This window comes from Rhineura floridana, chromosome 2 (genome assembly GCF_030035675.1).
Source record: "Rhineura floridana isolate rRhiFlo1 chromosome 2, rRhiFlo1.hap2, whole genome shotgun sequence".
NCBI classification, from domain to species: Eukaryota; Metazoa; Chordata; class Lepidosauria; order Squamata; family Rhineuridae; genus Rhineura; species Rhineura floridana.
The window spans coordinates 196,497,324-196,516,206 of NC_084481.1; the positions used below are offsets into that span (position 1 = coordinate 196,497,324).

Sequence of the window (18,883 nt, forward strand, 5' to 3'; positions counted from 1 at the left end):
GGGCCTGGGTAACATTATATTTATTTTGTTTATTTTATTTATTTTGTTCAATTTGTATACCGCCCGAAGCCAGAGGTTCTCTGGGCGGTGCACAATAAATACAATACAATAAAAATACATTAAAATGACTATAGTAACACTGAGCATGTATTTTAAACAATTAACAGCCTGGTCTGTATAACAACAATAAAATGTAGAATTTTTAAAAAGCCTGGGAAAATAAAAAGGTTTTAACCTGGCGCCGAAAAGATAAAAGTGTAGGCACCAGGCGAACCTCGTCGGGGAGACTATTCCATAGTTCAGGGGCCACCACTGAAAAGGCCCTAGATCTCGTTACAACCCTCCGAGCCTCTCTGTGAGTCGGAACTCGGAGGAGGACCTTTGATGTTGAACGTAGTGAACGGGTAGGTTCATATCGGGAGAGAAGTTCCGCTAGGTATTGTGGTCCCGCACCATGTAAGGCTTTATAAGTCAAAACTAGCACTTTGAATTTAGCCCGGAAACCGATAGGTAACCAGTGCAAATGCGCCAGAACAGGTGTTATATGTGCAGACCGTCTGGTCCTCGTCAACAGTCTGGCTGCTGTGTTTTGCACTTGCTGTAGTTTCCGAACTGTTTTCAAAGGCAGCCCCACATAGAGTGCATTGCAGTAGTCCAATCTAGAGGTTACCAGGGCATGCACAACTGAGGCGAGGTCGTCGCTGTCCAGATAGGGACGTAGCTGGGCTACCAACCGAAGGTGGTAGAACGCATTCCGTGCCACCGAGGCTACCTGAGCCTCAAGAGACAGGAATGGATCAAACAAAACCCCCAAGTTACGAACCTGTTCCTTCAAGGGGAGTGTAACCCCATCCAGAACAGGTTGAACATCCACCGTCTGGGCCGAGAAGGCACTCACCAACAGCGTCTCAGTCTTGTCAGGATTGAGCCTCAGTTTGTTAGCTCTCATCCAGTCCATTATCGCGGCCAGGCAGCGGTACAGCACATCAACAGCCTCACCTGAGGAAGATGAAAAGGAGAAATAGAGTTGCGTGTCATCAGCATACTGATGACAACGCACTCCAAAACTCCTGATGACCGCACCCAGCGGCTTCATGTAGATGTTAAAAAGCATGGGGGACAGAACCGATCCCTGTGGGACTCCACAATGGAGAGTCCATGGTATCGAGCAGTGCTCCCCAAGCCCTACCTTCTGGAGGTGGCCCACCAAGTAGGAGCGGAGCCACTGCCAAGCAGTACCTCCAACTCCCAACTCCGTGAGTCTCCCCAGAAGGATACCATGGTCGATGGTATCAAAAGCCGCTGAGAGATCAAGGAGAATCAACAGGGTTACACTCCCCCTGTCTCTCTCCCAACATAGGTCATCATACAGGGCGACCAAGGTCGTTTCAGTGCCAAAACCAGGCCTAAAACCGGATTGAAATGGATCTAGATAATCGGTTTCATCCAAGAGCACCTGGAGCTGGCTGGCAACCACCCGTTCCAAGACCTTGCCCAAGAATGGAATGTTCGCTACCGGTCTGAAGTTGTTCAAATTATCTGGGTCCAAGGAAGGTTTCTTCAGGAGTGGTCAGACCACCGCTTCTTTCGAATGGCTAGGGAACACTCCCTCTCTCAAGGAGGCATTTATCACTTCCCTGGCCCATCCAGCTGTTTCAACCCTGGCAGCTTTCACTAACCAAGAGGGGCAAGGATCTAGTACAGAGGTGGTTGCACGCACCAGTCCAAGTACCTTGTCAACTTCCTCAAGCTGTACCAACTGAAACTCATCCAACAAATGAGGACAAGACCGTGCTCCGGATACCTCACTAGGTTCAACTGCCATAATATTGGAGTCTAAGTCCTGGCGGATGCATAAGATTTTATCTTGGAAGTGCCGGGCGAACTCAGTACAGCGGGTTACCGATGATTCTCTGATATCCTGAGGGCTGTGATGTAAGAGCCCTCGGACAGTTCTAAAGAGCTCCGCAGGGCGGTTGAGGGATGATTTAATAGTGGCAGCAAAATACCACTTTTTCGCTGCCCTCACCGCTTCTGTATATAGTTTCGTAGAGGCACTTACCAAGGCATGATTGCATCCGTCAGGAGTATGCCTCCATCTGCACTCAAGCCTCCTCCTCTCTTGTTTCATCACTCTCAGCTCCGGGGTATACCACGGAGCTGCATGAGCTCGACATGGGAGAGGGCGCGCAGGAGCGATCATGTCGACAGCCCGGGTCATTTCCGTGTTCCACATTTCGACCAGGGCTTCAACAGGAGCGCCAGTCTTATCAGCCGGAAAATCCCCCAGAGCCCTTTGAAAACCCAGAGGATCCATTAGTCTCCGAGGTCGGACCAACTTAATAGGTCCCCCACCCTTGCGGAGGGAAAGGGTCGCTTTAAGCCTAAACTTCAGCAAGCGGTGATCTGTCCATGACAATGGAGTTGATGAAAAACTCCCCACCTCCAGATCACCATCTCTATGTCCAGTGGCGAAGATCAAGTCAAGAGTATGCCCCGACACATGCGTTGGGCCAGTAACAAATTGAGACAGCCCCATGGTTGCCATGGAGGCCATGAAGTCCTGAGCTGCCCCAGATAAAGCAGACTCGGCATGAATGTTGAAGTCTCCCAGTATCAATAGTCTGGGGGACTTCAGCAATACCTCCGAGACTACCTCTGTCAGCTCAGTTAGGGAAGCTGTTGGGCAGCAGGGTGGACGGTACACCAACAGAATTCCCAGTCTGTCTCCTTGACCCAGCACAAGGTGGAGACACTCCAAGCCAGTCGTCACCTGAGCGAGAGAGAACTCCTATAGACCACAGCTACCCCGCCTCCCCGACCCTCGGATCTACCACAGTGTTGAACCTCATACCCAGGTGGGCAAAGCTGGGAGAGAGTAACTCCTCCCAGATCACCCACCCAGGTCTCGGTTATACATGCCAGGTTGGCGCCCTCATCAACAATTAAGTCGTGGACGAGGGAGATTTTATTATGTACCGACCTGGCATTTAGGAGCAACACTTGGAGATCCGAGAGCTGGCTGATAGGATAACCAACAGTCCTGCGGATGTGAGGAGAACCGGAACAAGGCACAGGCACAACTTGTCTGGGACGAGTTCCCCTTATCTGGCACATTCTCCTCACAACACCATACCTCCCATTACCCGTCACTACATTAATTGGGGCCCCCAGAAGTCCCCCCGCTCGGCGCAAGGTCCTCTCTCCCAGGCACATAATAAAATACACATAAATTCACACTCATATACTCATACACTCCTTCAAGTTCATTCGCACACAAGACAATCCACTAATTAACAACACATAGATTCAAACTCACACATTCAAATGGTCATTCAAAAACACTCATAGCCTAGCCTACCACATTGTATTGTTGTAAATACGGTATTCCGTAGAAGAATGGTGGGATAGAAATGTAACAATATATTAATAACCATGAAAGAAAGGAGGAAAGGTCTCATTGATTAAAGTCAAGGAGCTTCCTTGTTGATTTAGGTGAGATTTGAACAGAGCTTCTATCCTTTTACCAGTGTCCAGCATAGTTCACTACCTGCATTTATTTAGGCTGAGGGCCATAAAATTTCCGTCAAGACCTCCCCAGAAGACACTGCTTTGGCAGCCCTTCATTTCCAGACATGCCTTGTGGTAGAACACAGCAGAAAAGGTTTGTTATAATTAGCCTCTAACTGTCAAGGAAAGAAAAATACATTTATCTCCTCTTGCGATTACCAAGGTACTTTCTTTTTCCCTCTTAGAAAATAATTTTTGGAGAAAGAAATTGGTCTCTAATTTACTCATTGCTTGTTATGAGTCTCCAGTGACATTTTCATCCACTGACTGCAGAGTACTAAAGGGAAAAAAATGAAAGAGTGTGATAGGCTCAGCTTTCAAGTCTTACTTCATAGTCCCATTAATAGTACAGAAAACTGTCTTTTCTTCCCCATCTACTGTTTCTTCCCTTTCAAATGTTACGTCCCTTCAAAATAATCATCAGCCCAATCACAGGCATTTGCACTGGAGTTATCAGTGCAACATCATGGTTTGAGATGGTCTACTGGCACAATGGTTGGCCACTGTGAGAACAGGATGCTGGACTAGATGGGCCACTGGCCTGATCCAGTAGGCTCTTCTTATGTTCTTATGTTCTTAATGGTCTGTTCATGCTCATCTTATAAGCACATTTTACTGGGACAGCAATGAGAATGACAACAGGTCTGAAAAGCAAAGGCTGGGGAAATGAATATGTCTGGGTGGAAGACAAGAGCTCTATTCAAGAATTCAAAAGGGCTTAAACTAGGGAGTGAATGTGCACACACCAGCCCTGTCCCAATGTCCCCATTCCATTCTTGACTTCCCAGGTGGTATTAAGGGAGCTGGTAAGTAATAATAATAATAATAATAATAATAAATTTAATTTATGTGTCGCCTATCTGGCCAGTGGCCACTCTAGGCGACGTACATATAATAAATATAGCAAAATACAATACAAAAATACAGTGTAATAGTATAAATTATAAAACAAACAATACATAATAGGAGGCATGTAAACAAAAAATATTAAGCCTCCCCAGAAATCCCAAAAGCCTGTTGAAAGAGCCAGGTCTTTAAGGCCTTGCGGAACATATTCAGGGAAGAGATGTGCCGAAGATCTTGTGGGAGTTCCAGAGGGTGGGGGCCGCCACTGAAAAGGCCCTCTCTCTAGTACCCGCCAATCTAGCTGCTTTGGTTGGCGGGACTGAGAGAAGGCCTTGTGTGGCCGATCTTCTTAGGCGGCATGATTGGTGGTGTTGTAGGCGCTCCTTTAGATAAACTGGGCCGAGACCGTATAGGGATTTAAAGGTTAATACCAACACCTTGAATTGGGCCCGGAAGTGCTTTCAAATGAATGTGCTTACAAGGCTAGGCTTCCTAGGATCAGGAATTCTGCCTTGTCAGGGTTCAGTGCAGGAAGTTGGTAGTGGAGCATTACCCAGTTAAACCTCCACATTCTCCTGAATGCTTGAATAGAGTTAATACCAACCATGCAGCCACAAAAGTGGGCCATCAGCTTGAAATATGGCCTATTATTAATTATGAAATAAACTTTCAACGTAAAGATGACTAACTCTCAGTAAAAACAGTATTGTGAGCAGAGAGCATTTGTACTGTAAGCCTGTTAATTGCACACGTCATCAGTATCACTAACTGCAGTGAGGGCATTGGTATTTAATGCATATAGGCAGCAGTCCTATGGTGGGGGAGGGGCAAACATTGATTGTGGCTTAACCACCATATCCAATGTCCTGCTGGGCCTGAATCAGCAGGAGGAAGTAAGTGTATAGGAATGTTCTAGTGGGCCCCTCAGAACCACCAGTGCTGGGCCTGCTAACCTCCTCCCACCAGTTGTCTTCATTTCTGTGGGGGTTTGCCAGCACCACTACTGCCTCCTGCTCCTCGATGCTCACCCATCCCTTCAGCAGCTGGAGGCTTCAGGTCCTCTGCTGTGAGTCCTTCTGCAGCCACCTCAGCCACAAGTATATCGGTCCTCTATGGTGTGAGGAACTCTGCCTCACCGACACTGTAGCCGCAGCAGTGTCCACGAGGCAAAGTTTCTCATGCCATGGAGGCTGATTCTGAGGGGGTGACTCTGGCGGCGGTGACTGTGGAAGGGTTCATGGCAGAGTACCCACAGCCTCCAGCTGCTGAAGGAATGGGGGAGTGATGAGGAGGAGGAGGTAGCGTCACCAGCGGGCTTCCACATCAATAAGGACAGAAGGTGGTGATGAGGTCTGATGATGAGAGGCCCCTGTGAGCTCATGGGTCCTCAGGCCAGTGCCCGACCTGGCCATCCGCTGGCGCCGGACCTAGGCTAGGGTGCCAGAGGATCTGGCAGCGGTGGATTGGAGGATCCAACATTGGGTCTTCCTCTCTGATGCCTGAGTTCTATTTCCAGTATTGAAGAGGAAGATCCAGTCCATTCAGTGACCCCAGGACATCCTTCCAGAAGCCTTTGGATTGCAGCTTTAAAGGAAGGCAGGGCCCAAGTGGGGCACTGGCCGAGGGCCCACAACCTAACAGGGGCCCACTGTCCCAAGCTAGCCCACCACTACCACCCATGCTGCCACTGCCACCCTCCACCTCCACCTCCCCATCAGGAAAAAAGCATCTCTTACCTGCCCAACACACTGCTTGCTTTCTAGGCTTCTAGATTTCTTTACCATCCTCCTTAGTACTCATGGGAGTTGAATCATACCTACTGAGTTGGGGCTTCATGTCGGAAACTGCTTATTTCTCTGATGTGGGCATGCCTACTAATGCCTCCTAAAAGCAGGGTGCATATTCTCTCTGTGTGGAGCTGAAATGATTGCTCACTGTGAGGCTACCAATCTTCCCTTCCTTCCAGCCCAACTCAGAAGGAAGCCCTTTGATCTGCAGCTGGAGCAGGAGGCTTTGCACTTTCTTGGAATTTTTGGCTCCGCCTGCTGTTGGGCTCTCTGCCTTCCGCCCTACCAGTCCCAAAGTGCACAGTCACCACTGTTTCATTGCTGTGAGATCCCTGCTCGAGATGGCCGGCATGGTAAGGAGCACATTATCTTCATCTCTCTGGTTGTTTTAACTTTCCCCCCCAAAAGCCAGTAATTCAACTATTTAGTGCAACATTGGTTCCTCTAAGTTGTCTCTGAAGGAGTTTAAGTAAACACAGTAAGACGGAAACTGCTTTTTATCCACCCACTGCCTAATAGTCTCTTATCAGCGGTGTCAGCTTGTGAGGAGGGCAGTCTCCTCCTCACGTCTTGGATATGAACATTGAGCAACATAAATCAACCTAGGCATGGCGCATAGGAATTTAATTATAGTGATCCTCATATACGCTGATGTTCAAACTGATAACAGCTTTTGATGTTGTGGACTCTTTGGTCACTCTACCCTTAACAGCCGTGCTCCTTAATTGCTCACCTCTTAAAGCCATCATTCACATATAATGGTTCATACAAGGAAAATGTACAAAGATCTTGGCATTACCTTCGCTGAGGACACAAGAGTGCCATCTAAGCAGTTAAAAATTACTCGCTTTTTTTCTCCAAACACGGACAAGAAGAAACCTGACACACTGCCTACAGTGGTAGACAGCCCGAAGAATGATGACAAGGACTCTAATAGTGCTCCCATTATTTGCATGAACAGGAACTTGGACTGGTCTATAGATTTGAAAGGTACCCTCCTACCTGGCTCCTCGTCTCCTCCTCCACGAAATCTGGTGCTAGAATTAGAACAGGCTGAGCTAGAACTGGCTGAACATCTGTTACACCCAGAGCACTCTAGCGAGCCAGAAAACTCAGCCCAAAATGGGGCTCACAATGGAGGCGCCCAGGAGTGCACAAACTTTTCATGTATGTCAACCTCCTACATGCTCCAGAACCCTCCAGGCCAGAATTCGTTAATAGGCAAACAGTGTGCTCCTAGCATAGGTGATTTCCACTGGATGGAATCCAAGTTTGACATAATCTCAAGGGAAATTTGCTGTATTAAATTTTTTATTATGGAGATCAATGGCTTATTAACCACCCTCACTGAGGAATTCAAAAAAGTGATTGACCGGCACAAGATCGACACTACTTCAAATAACCCCTTCATGGAACAGACACAGCACCGTAAAGCTAAGTCGGGCAACCATAAGATACCGGGGATGCACAAATGTTGTGCTAAACTGAAAAGGACTACAATCGGGAAAAAACCAAAAAATATTAAGAATTACAAGGCCCCGAGGGCTAAGAAAATGAACTTTAACAAACTATTTAAATTACTGGATGCCCAATTAAAACCTAGGTATACGCATAGCATCTTAAATCCCTCCCAAGACCGATGTTGTCCGCCATCGGATCACCATACTGATACATTTCTTTTAACCATGCGGTCTCCAGTGCGGGAGCAACCACATGAGAAAGAAGTGCGGACAGACTTAAATCTTGCTTGCTCATTGAATAAAGAGAAATGCTGGCATTTAAGATATAGTCAAAATAAAATAGTTTTACTTAACTGTCCAAGGATTAATCCATATGACTCTTTATACAGGCAGAAATTACATATCTCCAACTTTCTCCATTCAATGACCTTGATGCAGAAAAGGGCGTCAGACATTTCCATTGTGGAACCTGTCCAGGACATCATTACAAACAACAAGGTCCTCCTCACTTTCAGAGACTCGGAAGCTGTAAGCTTTTTACAAGCTAACAAACGCACTTTGCTGTTATAACTACTCGATAACTACTCGACGGCACTTCCAAAATGTAAATGGCCCCTACCCTTTGTTACCAGAATTGAAGCTGACTCAGCCACCCCAAGTTGATAAAATTGCTGCCCACAGATTGAAAATCCCGGTCAAGAGATCGCTGGTTGTTGATGGTGTATCACCAACAAAGGCGATCTCACTCGACAAGCCTGCTACATTTCATCATTCAGTGGGTAACAGTGGACTTCGCCCTGTTGTAAATCTGTCAATCCATCCTTGCCAGGACCTCAGCAACCATGCCAACGCAGATAACAGGGAAGAAGCTTTTAGCTTCTTCATCAATGAAGAGGAGGAGCTTTTTACAAACTTTATCACTCTGCCGAACTATGCTCAACAAGACATCATCTCTAGACTAAACAATCTTATTACCCGGTTACAGGCCAGGATGTCTCAATCTGATTCCTCAGCACAAGTAAGACCAGAGATTAATAATAATAATAATAATTTAATTTATGTGTCGCCTATCTGGCCAATGGCCACTCTAGGCGACGTACAAATCAGTTGCAGTAAATGCAGCACAATAAAATACACATAAAATACAATATAACAAGGAAACTATAAATAGGAATGATAACAGTTCAGAGTAATAGGCAGTTAGTCCTGAAAATTAACCCTCCCCGGAAGTCCCAAAGGCCTGTCTGAAAAGCCAGGTCTTCAAGGCTTTGCGGAATATATTCAGGGAAGGGGCATGCCGAAGATCGTACGGGAGGGAGTTCCAGAGAGTGGGGGCCGCCACTGAAAATGCCCTCTCTCTAGTCCCCACCAACCTAGCTGTTTTAGTTGGTGGGACTGAGAGAAGGCCCTGAGTGGCTGATCTTGTCGGGCGGCATAATTGGTGACGCTGGAGGCGCTCCATCAGGTAAACTGGTCCGAAACCGTGTAGGGATTTAAAGGTTAGTACCAACACCTTGAATTGAGCCCGGAAAATAACTGGAAGCCAGTGTAGATTGAATAACACTGGAGTGATGTGTTCCCGGCGGCGACAGTTTGTAAGTAGTCGAGCCGCAGCATTTTGTATAAGTTGTAATTTCTGGACCGTTTTCAAGGGTAACCCCACGTAGAGCACATTGCAGTAGTCTAAACGAGAGGTGACCAGGGCATGTACTACCAGTGGGAGCCGATGAACAGGGAGGTAGGGTTGCAGCCTACGAATGAGGTGTAATTGATACCAGGCTGCCCGGCTCACTGCCGAAATCTGAGTCTCCATGGACGGCCTGGAATCAAGAACAACCCCAATGCTGCGGACCTGGTCCTTTAGGGGCAATTTTACCCCATTGAACATCAGGTCAACATCTCCCAACCTTCCCTTGTCTCCCACAAGCAGCACCTCAGTCTTATCGGGATTCAACTTCAACCTGTTCCTTCCCATCCATCCACTCACGGATTCCAGGCACTTGGACATGGTCTCCACAGCCAACTCTGGCGAAGATTTAAACAAGAGATAGAGCTGAGTCTCATCCGCATATTGGTGACACTGCAGCCCAAATCTCCTAATGATTGTCCCCAGCGGCTTCATATAGATATTAAATAGCATGGGAGAGAGGATAGAGCCCTGTGGCACACCACAATTGAGAGGCCAAGGGTCTGAAACCTCCTCCCCCAATGCTACTTGTTGATGCCTATCGGAGAGAAAGGAATGGAACCACCGTAATACAGTGCCTCCTCTTCCCAATCCCTCCAGGCGATGTAAAAGGATACTGTGGTCAACAGTATCAAAAGCCGCTGAGAGATCGAGGAGGACAAGAAAGGTGAATTCTCCCCTATCTAATGCCCTCCTCATATCATCCACCAGAGCGACCAAGGCTGTTTCAGTTCCATGTCCAGTCCTGAAACCTGATTGGTATGGATCCAAATAATCCATTTCATCCAAGTGTGTCGACAACTGATTAGCCACCACTCGCTCAATGACCTTGCCCAAGAATGGTAAATTCGAAATTGGGCGAAAGTTATTCAAAATTACGGCAGAGGCGCGGAGGTCCTCTTGGCCTGAAGTGATGGGTCTTGCAGCCCAGAGGAAGGAGGATCAAATACATCTTCAACACCCTGCCAGTGCTCCTTTGCTGAGCGGAAGAGTATACTTGAACACCTATTCTACACTGTGCTGGACCGATGTAAGATTTTTAGAGGATATTGAGATGGGATCGCCATCCAAATGTACACCACTGCCCTCGATTCCAGTGCGGAAGCACCCTATATCTAACATCTGCAGACCGTCGCACATGTGTGAGGCTATAGTTCATACTACGGACCAACACAATTTGACTCCATGGACAACCTGGCGGATACGTCGTTTTCTGACTGACTGCCTCTGCCATTAGCCATAAAGAAACAGTCCGCTGCCAGAGTGGTGTCCTGGAATGTTGCCGGCTGGTCCACTAAACTTTTGCAACCAATCCCAAATTCTTTGTATACAGGAAACCTGGGTTACCTCATCATCCTTTCCCTCACTCCCAGGATTTGTTGGTTTTTTTCTCCCCGCCTCTAAGTCCCCAAAAGGGGGTAGACCATGTGGTGGATTGGCCACGCTAATTTCGGCTGATCTGAATGTGATTGCTAATCAGGTAAAGGTGATGCCTACTAATAATATCTGAATTATGCAAATTACTTGGACACCCAATATGAAATGGTTTTTGATTAATGTTTATGCAGGTGGGTAAATATATTTGGGCAGAACTAGATCAGGTTCTGAACCATTTATTCCAGGAGTCTCCCAACCCCTCAATTTTATTGGTGGGGGACTTTAACGCCAGACTGGGCTCAAATAACATTGAAATAGGAAGTAAATTGGGTCTGTCATCGGAGGATTTAGCTTGCTTCCCCTTAAGGGAATCCAGGGATCCAACCATCAACTCTGCAGGACATTCGTTATTTGCTCTTATTTTTAAATACCAGCTTTTTATTTGTAATGGCTCCTCTAGATTCCCTATGGTGGGCATGCATATGTATTATGGTCCAAGAGGGAGGAGTGCTATTGATTTGATGATTCCCTCTCCCCCTCTTATTCTTCACCTTGAGTCCTTCGCTGTTTCGATTAGATCGGAGAGCGACCACATGCCGGTTAGTTCCCTTTTGACAGCACCCATGTCCACTCCACCTAGTGTTTCTATTCCTGCTGATAGTATTATTAAGCATGGTGGCCAGAGGATCTGCTGGAATGGAAAGATTAAAGACGAGCTAATTTGCCGCCTAAATTCAACAACGTTATTTAACTTGCGCGAGCAGCTTCTTGATGTTGCAGATCCCCTTGAATGTAATATAATTCCATAATTATGACCATAAGGCCATTGCTGACTCGCTCCACTTCGATTCCCTTGAGGAATCGAGGTTGGTTTGATAATCAATGTGCCGAATCCAAAAATAATCTTGCCCGCGCCATTAGGAATTTAAGGCAGATAGATACACCGGAAAATTATGACATCTTTATACAGCTCTGCAGAGCTTATAAAAATTTAGTACGTTCCAAAAGAGTAAACCATATTCGACAACAATGGCTGGAATTGGGATTTGCCGCTCTGGAACGCAACACGGCCAAGTTTTGAAAGCTAATCTCCAAAGGATTAAAAGGGGAATATAGCAGCTTGGATAATCAAATAGCATCAACTCAATGGTGCTCCTACTTTTCTGCTATCTATAGTAAGGTTTCCCCTCCCCCTTCCACAGATGTCCAATTTAAAATTGAACATCTGTTAGCTCAATGCCAGGAATGGGAACCTGTCACCCCCCGTGAAATATCCACTCTGGTTAATTCCCTGCCCGGGAAGAAAGCACCGGGTGAGGATATGCTTCCGGTTGAACTGCTTAAAGCTGATCCTGATTGGTGGGCTCCTGTGCTTGCTAAGATGTTCACCTTTATTAATCAGCATGGTACAATACCTAAGGGCCGGGGTGATAGCATTGTGATACCACTTCATAAAAGGGGTTTGAAAGCTGATCCGGCCAATTTTAGGCCAATCAGCGTCTTCGATGTGACTGCTAAAATTTATGCCAATTTTTTACTGGCTAAATTGGATTCATGGGCTGCTAAGAACTCAATTATTGCGGAAGAACAGGTGGGTTTTTCCAAGGAAAAGTCTACTATGGATCAATGTTTTATACTCTTCCATCTAATCAAGAAATACTCGTCGATTGCCAGAAAGGAATTATTTGTTATGTTTGAGGATTTTTCATCAGCCTTCGATCTCATTGATAGGGATCGTCTCTGGCAAAAATTATCCTCCACCAATATAGACAGGCGACTGTTCTGGCTGATTCGAATGCTTCATACAGATACCTCACTCAGGGTCAGGCTGGGTGCTAATGGGCTCCTCTCTGACTCTGTTCAAACTGATAGAGGGGTACGCCAGGGCTGTCTTTTGGCCCCGTTCCTTTTTAATTTCTATATCAACAATATTGTAATGGAATTGTCTGGGCCAGAGTATTTCCCCCCCTCAATTTTAAATGACAAACTCTCGGTGCTATTGTATGCCGATGATTTAGCCCTCCTGTCCATCACCCAAATTGGCATGAGGAGATTGTTAAGACAACTGGGAACGTTTTGTGATAGAGAACATTTGCTAATTAACTACTCCAAAACTAATGTAGTAGTATTTGGAAATAAAAATAAAACCCATGCTTGGAAAATAAAGGATAAGCCCATTAAACAATGTCGTAGCTACAGATATTTGGGTCTCACCTTTAACAACAAGTCCACATGGAAACCACACTTTGAGTTGATTAAACTGAAGGTAATCATTCCATCCAACTCCTACTTCGGTTTTTCAAATTCAAAGGAGGTAGCCTGATCCCCCCTGTCATTGAGGTCTTCCAAAGGAAAATACTCCCTATGCTCCTATATGGGTCTGAGATCTGGGGTCACGCCAACCTTTCCACCATAGAGAAGGTACAAAATTCTTTCATTCGATCTGTGCTGGCAACGCCAAAAGGTACCCCCATAGCTTATATGAGGGTAGAGGCAGGCATTCTTTCATTAGAAGCCATGGCCCATGTGGCCTTAGCTGGTTACTGGCTAAAATTGGTTTGCATGGCTGACTCGCGTCTGCCGAAAAAATGTCTGCTTGAACAATCTCAAAACCTTATGTATAACAGCTGGCTGACTCAGACCAAATCTCTACTGTCTGTATACGGGATAAATATTGAACCTCCTCCTTCCCACTTCTCGAGACAGGGGAAGCAGAATCTAAAGGATAGAATTCTTCTATATGCAAAGAGATGGGATCTTCATGCCTCTACTCAGTCTTCTTTCTCCCTTTGGTACCCCATTTTTAAAACTACTTTTGCCATGGAGAAATATTTCTCTTATCTAAACGTGCTGCTGTTGAGAAGAGCCTTTACGGCTCTTCGTTTTCAATCAATGCCCACAGCTGTGCTAGAGGGGAGATATGCTAAAACCCCAATTCACCTGCGTCTGTGTATTTCTAAGTCTGGTGAGGTTGAGGATGTTGCCCACTACCTTATGAGTTGCCCTCTGTATAAAGAGCCGAGGTCTAAATTCCTCTCCCCATTCATCCGCTCTCTGGCGAATAGGCCTCCGCTAGAACAAGTTAGTGTACTGTTAGCTGGTGGAGACGTGTTTTTAACTTGTCAAGTGGCAACCTTTGCCCTTGCTGCAGGCAAAATTAGGTCCAAACACCTAAAGCAAATTCTAGCCTAGGTATGTTATGAATGAATCTTATTTGACTCCGGACCGGATATTTTAAATGACAAGCTGGTGCCAAGTTGACATATCACGACTATGGACCCTATGTGGTCCAATAATTTTAAGGGTACCTGCTATTTTTAAATATTTTAAATATTTGTATTCATAGATGCTGTAGTCAATTTTGTACCTTGTACTCCGTACTCTGTATTATATTGTGGCGGCCGATGGCCATGAGCAATAAAGTTATTTATTCATTCATTGCTGTGTATTTGAGGCCATTTCTGCAGAGGATTCTGCTAGACATTATCTCAAATAGTAACTGTGAATGAGTGAGTATGTGGGTGGATGTTTTGGGCACTGGCAAATGCAGACGACATTATTTATATGATGAATTATCTCAAATGTATATATTTGAAAACATTTGATAATCTGTGTTGAGAGAGAGGGTAAATTATGATATGCAAGTTGGCCCAAAAGCTGTTAGTTGTGTGAGTAATCACGATTTGAAATTCAAGTTCTTTTGACAAGCGTATGGCATGTCTCTGGAGACAGTTTGCTTTCCAAATGTAATTACAAGTTTGAACATCCTCTCGTATTTTGCAACAGCCTGTTAAAATTTGCTACTTTAGTGCAAGAGGAAATGCCTGGCAGGAAAGGCATTTGTGAACATACATTGTTTGCAGAAGGCACAGGTAAAGGAAACATAAACGCATGCAATGCAAAGCCCTAAAATGCAGACATTTTAAGCCCATGCTTCATAGTCTTAGCCCAGTTCTTGCAACCAGAAAAGCAGATCGCGTGGATAGGTAAAAACATTTATTTATTTAATTTTTCAATTCTAAGCACAGGAGGGTTTAATTTGACCTGGGGTTCATCAGTGCTCAGCCCTGGCATTTTTTGTAAATGCCAGGCTTCAGCTGTGGAACATATGGAAGAAGAACAGAGGAATGCCCTTGAGGACGTGCAGTGTCCATTTTCATCACCATGGAATAACTGCAGACAGTCATCCACACATCAGAGTTTAGAGGGAAGATTTTCCAGATCAGAGGGTAATGTTTCCAGCAGATTTGAGCTCTGACACCTTTTTTCTAAATGAAGCACAGATGCCAATGTTGGCTTCAAGAGTTTGTGTGTGTGTGAGAGGGGGGGAGAGGCTTGGGCAATGCCTAAGGGGGTCCCCATTCCCTGGGCAGGCTCTCACCTTCCTGACTGTTGTCACCACTGGCCTTTCGCTTGCCCTCTTCTTCTGGGCTGAATATCAAGACAAGGGGACTCTTCAGATGGGCAGTGGTCCTCCCAATTGCCTGTGGGTCTTAGTTCTTGCCTGACATTGCCAACTGCCAACACCAGCACTGTCTGAAGCCTTCTTTAGGCATTCAAAAGAATGAGTGAAGGCCTGACATGAGAAGATCTAAACTGGAATTCTGACCACATTCAGCTGAATTGCACAGTCAGGGTTCCAAACAGAAGAGTCGAGTCTAGCCATGTTCAGCGGAATGCAGATAGAATCTCCCTGTAGATTTTCAAATGTCAGGAGAAGAGGTGGCGGGGCTGGCATGCAAAGGGATGTTGAGGGTGGAGCTGGCCTGCCTAGGCCCATACAACACTACCCAGTTTTTTCCCTTATGTGTTAAAACTCTGCCGCTCACGCCATGCCCACAGTGCCAGAATTCAGAGAATGGCTGATTTCTCAAAATGATAGGATTCATTGAAAGACACAGTACAAAGCAAGTGGCTGCTTAGGAACGAACAGAGAAGTATCATTGGCTTTATAGCTCAGAAAGAGAGATCTTGTTCATGAACAGAAAAGAATCATTGGCTTTATAGCTCAGAAAGAGAGATCTTGTTCACTTTTTTTCTTTCTTTCTTAAACCATGTCTGCTTTGCTTACTATTTATACCCAGCAGGGAAATGATTGGGAGCTGCAGGCATTGCCAAAAAACTTCCAAGGCAGATATTTTCATATTGTTTTTGACAAGACTCATTGAGAGGTGGGGGATGTACATCTTACCTTTCTTGGCTCACATATAGATGACAGCGTAGAAATTAGAAACACATTTTTGCTGTTATGACAGCCATATTTCTTGAAACCATCTAATTAACGCCTTGGGTTTTCTTTGGTGAGAAACAGTGCTATGTAGCTAATAGAAAGGGAAAAAAGATTCACACTGCATTCTTCTTTGTCTGTGGGGTGAGCTGTCACTAAAATGGAAGTTACGTCTGTCATTGCAAGCTCTTGGATTTGGTACAAGCTGCTTGATAAGACCTGGTTGACAACTGGGGCTTACAAACTGAGCATGTTTTCCTCCCTGTGTGCACAATTCTTTACTGAGGAATATGGTAAGAAATTATATGGGTCCAGCCTGGAAGATGAAGTGCTTGTGAAATGATCCAGTAGGACAGTTTGATTCTCCCAAGTCTTACAAGATGTCTGAAGTAGTCTTTAAAGTGCAGTTTGCCAAAACTGTGAGAGTGTTAGAAGCCCAGATGGTAACAAGAGAACAGAACCAAGCATCATTCTAAAGGTGTTGGCTAGCTTTGGAACACCCTTCCGGTTGTCACCGTTTCAAAGAGGAAGCTATTGCCATGGGCAAAAGAGGTTAATGGATTAGTAATTAAAGATGTAGGCTGCAGTTCAACACATTTATTTATTTATTACATTTATATACTGCCCCATAGCCGAAGCTCTCTGGGTGGTTTATAACAATTAAAAACAATAAAAACAAATATACAAATTTTAAAATACAAAAAAACAATTTAAAAACACAATTTAAAAACAATTTAAAAACACATGCTAAAATGCCTGGGAGAAGAGGAAAGTCTTGACCTGGCGCCGAAAAGATAACAATGTTGGCGCCAGGCACACCTCGTCAGGGAGATCATTCCATAATTTGGGGGCCACCACTGAGAAGACCCTCTCCCTTGTTGCCATCCTCCGAGCTTCCCTCGGAGTAGGCACCTGGAGGAGGGCATTAGATGTTGACGTAAAGTGGCTTAGGCCCATCTCAGTAGCAGCCAGCGCGGTGCGGCAGCATCACTCACCTGACTTCCAAAAACTAAGGTACTGCTGCTTGCCAGGAAGGAGAGGGGGAGGGGCAAGTTGGGGAGGTTGGTGCAGTGCAGATGCACTGGGAGACGTGCCGGAGTTGACCCTGCCAGTGTGTTTGCACCATACTAACCTCCCCACCACCTTCCATCTACCCCCCTGTAAGCATGTCAGGAGGTCAGATGAGTGCCACCACCCCACTAGGTTGTGTGATACTGGCCCATCCACTGTGTTGGGTTTGGCACACCAAGCAGATCCTCATCGTGACCATCTTCCATCTGGAAACATATGTCCTCACTGTGGGAGGCTGTGCGAATCCAGAATTGGCCTCCACAGTCACTTACAGACCCACTGTTAAAGACCTTACCCTGGAAGACAATCTTACTCAGCCACAAGTGATCACCAATGAATGAATGAATGATAGTTTATGGAACCTAAAAAAGGGCAGACTTGAACTGGGACAGCGTTAGTAGGATTAAGGAGGAGTAGGTAGCTTGAAGCAGGAATGAGGAGAGTGTTGTGCAGGGGCAAGCAAATTGCAGCCAGAAAGGGTGGAATCCAGTTGTGTCCTTCCATTCACAGAATGGCACCACTCCACTAAGTAAAGGAGGGAAGGTGATATATGCCAATTCATCCCTTCCCTCTTCAGCACCCTCTGTTCCCCAAAAATCTGCTTTCTCAAGGGTGACTGACACTGCTGTAGCCTGTTTTCCATCAGAGCACCAAATCAGCGAGGGTTGACTGGGAAGAAGAGGTTCAGAGAATGGCTGTGTGGGAAGGGGTAGGCAGGGAATGTCTGTCCTTTTCATCTGATTCAGGTGGTGTCATGATGCTGGCCTTGTACCTGAGGAAGCATTATGAGCCCCGGCGACTCGTATGAACCTTGTATGACCCAAAAATATGAGTCTTGCTGACACTGCCAACAGTACTACAATACTGAGTCCATTGAAAGCAGCAGAAGAGAAAGTCAGATATGAACTTTATGGCAGGATTCACAAACTGTCTTTTATGGTGAGAAACAATATGTTAATAGGCAAGTTTGAGATTCAGAAGTGAACAATGATCATAGTGCCTTGTGTTTTAGACATGATGGACATGGAAGACACTCCTTTATCAACAATGGTTTGAATTTTCCTTCCATGTTTATGGTACCCAGACCTTTGCTAGTTAAGAATAAATACTACCATTCTAACCCCTTTTAGCTTATTATTAAAAGAGACTCTTTAATCAGGTATTTTCACACAGGCATGGCCTTAACTTAATAAAGGCTTTGTTTTCAGTGGAGCAAACTAAGATTTTTGTTTTTCCTACATTTCAAGAGGCTAGAGAAATATAGCTAACCTTTGCATGCCTAGAATGAGTTGCCAGTATTATAAACCACTGCAAAATTTCATGGGAAGACTTCATAGCTTAGCTGTAGGCCACTGAATACCTCCGGTTGCTTGGATGACACTGTTTTGTCCATTTAATTTGTGTGTTTTAAAACACTTTTCATTGTAGGTGGTGAATCAGAAAGACCTGCTTGTAAAAAAGGTTATGGAAGATGTTATGGAAAATATTTTAGATACCAAGCCATGGGGAGGGGGAGTTAATTAATCTAGACAAATGTTCTGGACATTCAGTAGATTTTTTTTTTTTACCGTAATCTGGAGGAGACCATGGTGATCACGTCATTGCCACATGCTAGCGTTTAGGGACATGAGTGTGTGAGTCCCTGCTGCTGCAGCATCCCATGGAGCCCACTCTGCCATACTTCCTCAACTTGAGCACAAAGGGGGAAAACATTCATACTTCACACATTACCTAATTAAACCATGGAATTTGCTCCACAAGGGGCAGCAGTGGCCACTAACTTCCTTAGCTTTAAAAGGGGATTAGACAAATTCATGGAGGATAAGGCTACTAACCTGGATGGATATGTACCAACTCC

At 45.4% G+C, this 18,883-nt stretch overlaps 1 protein-coding gene across 6 annotated transcripts in view; it reads left to right on the plus strand.

The window, feature by feature from the left end:
• Positions 1 to 18,883, plus strand: part of NRXN3 (neurexin 3) — a 1,913,991-nt gene that overhangs the window by 1,675,370 nt on the left and 219,738 nt on the right. For 3 of the 6 annotated variants that reach the window (XM_061611875.1, XM_061611877.1, XM_061611874.1), the window contains one exon: positions 2,763 to 2,765. The exons of the other annotated variants lie outside the window; for them this stretch is intronic. In XM_061611875.1, the coding sequence (XP_061467859.1) occupies positions 2,763 to 2,765 (3 nt within the window). The remainder of the gene's footprint in view (positions 1 to 2,762; positions 2,766 to 18,883) is intronic. 6 annotated transcript variants of the gene reach the window in all.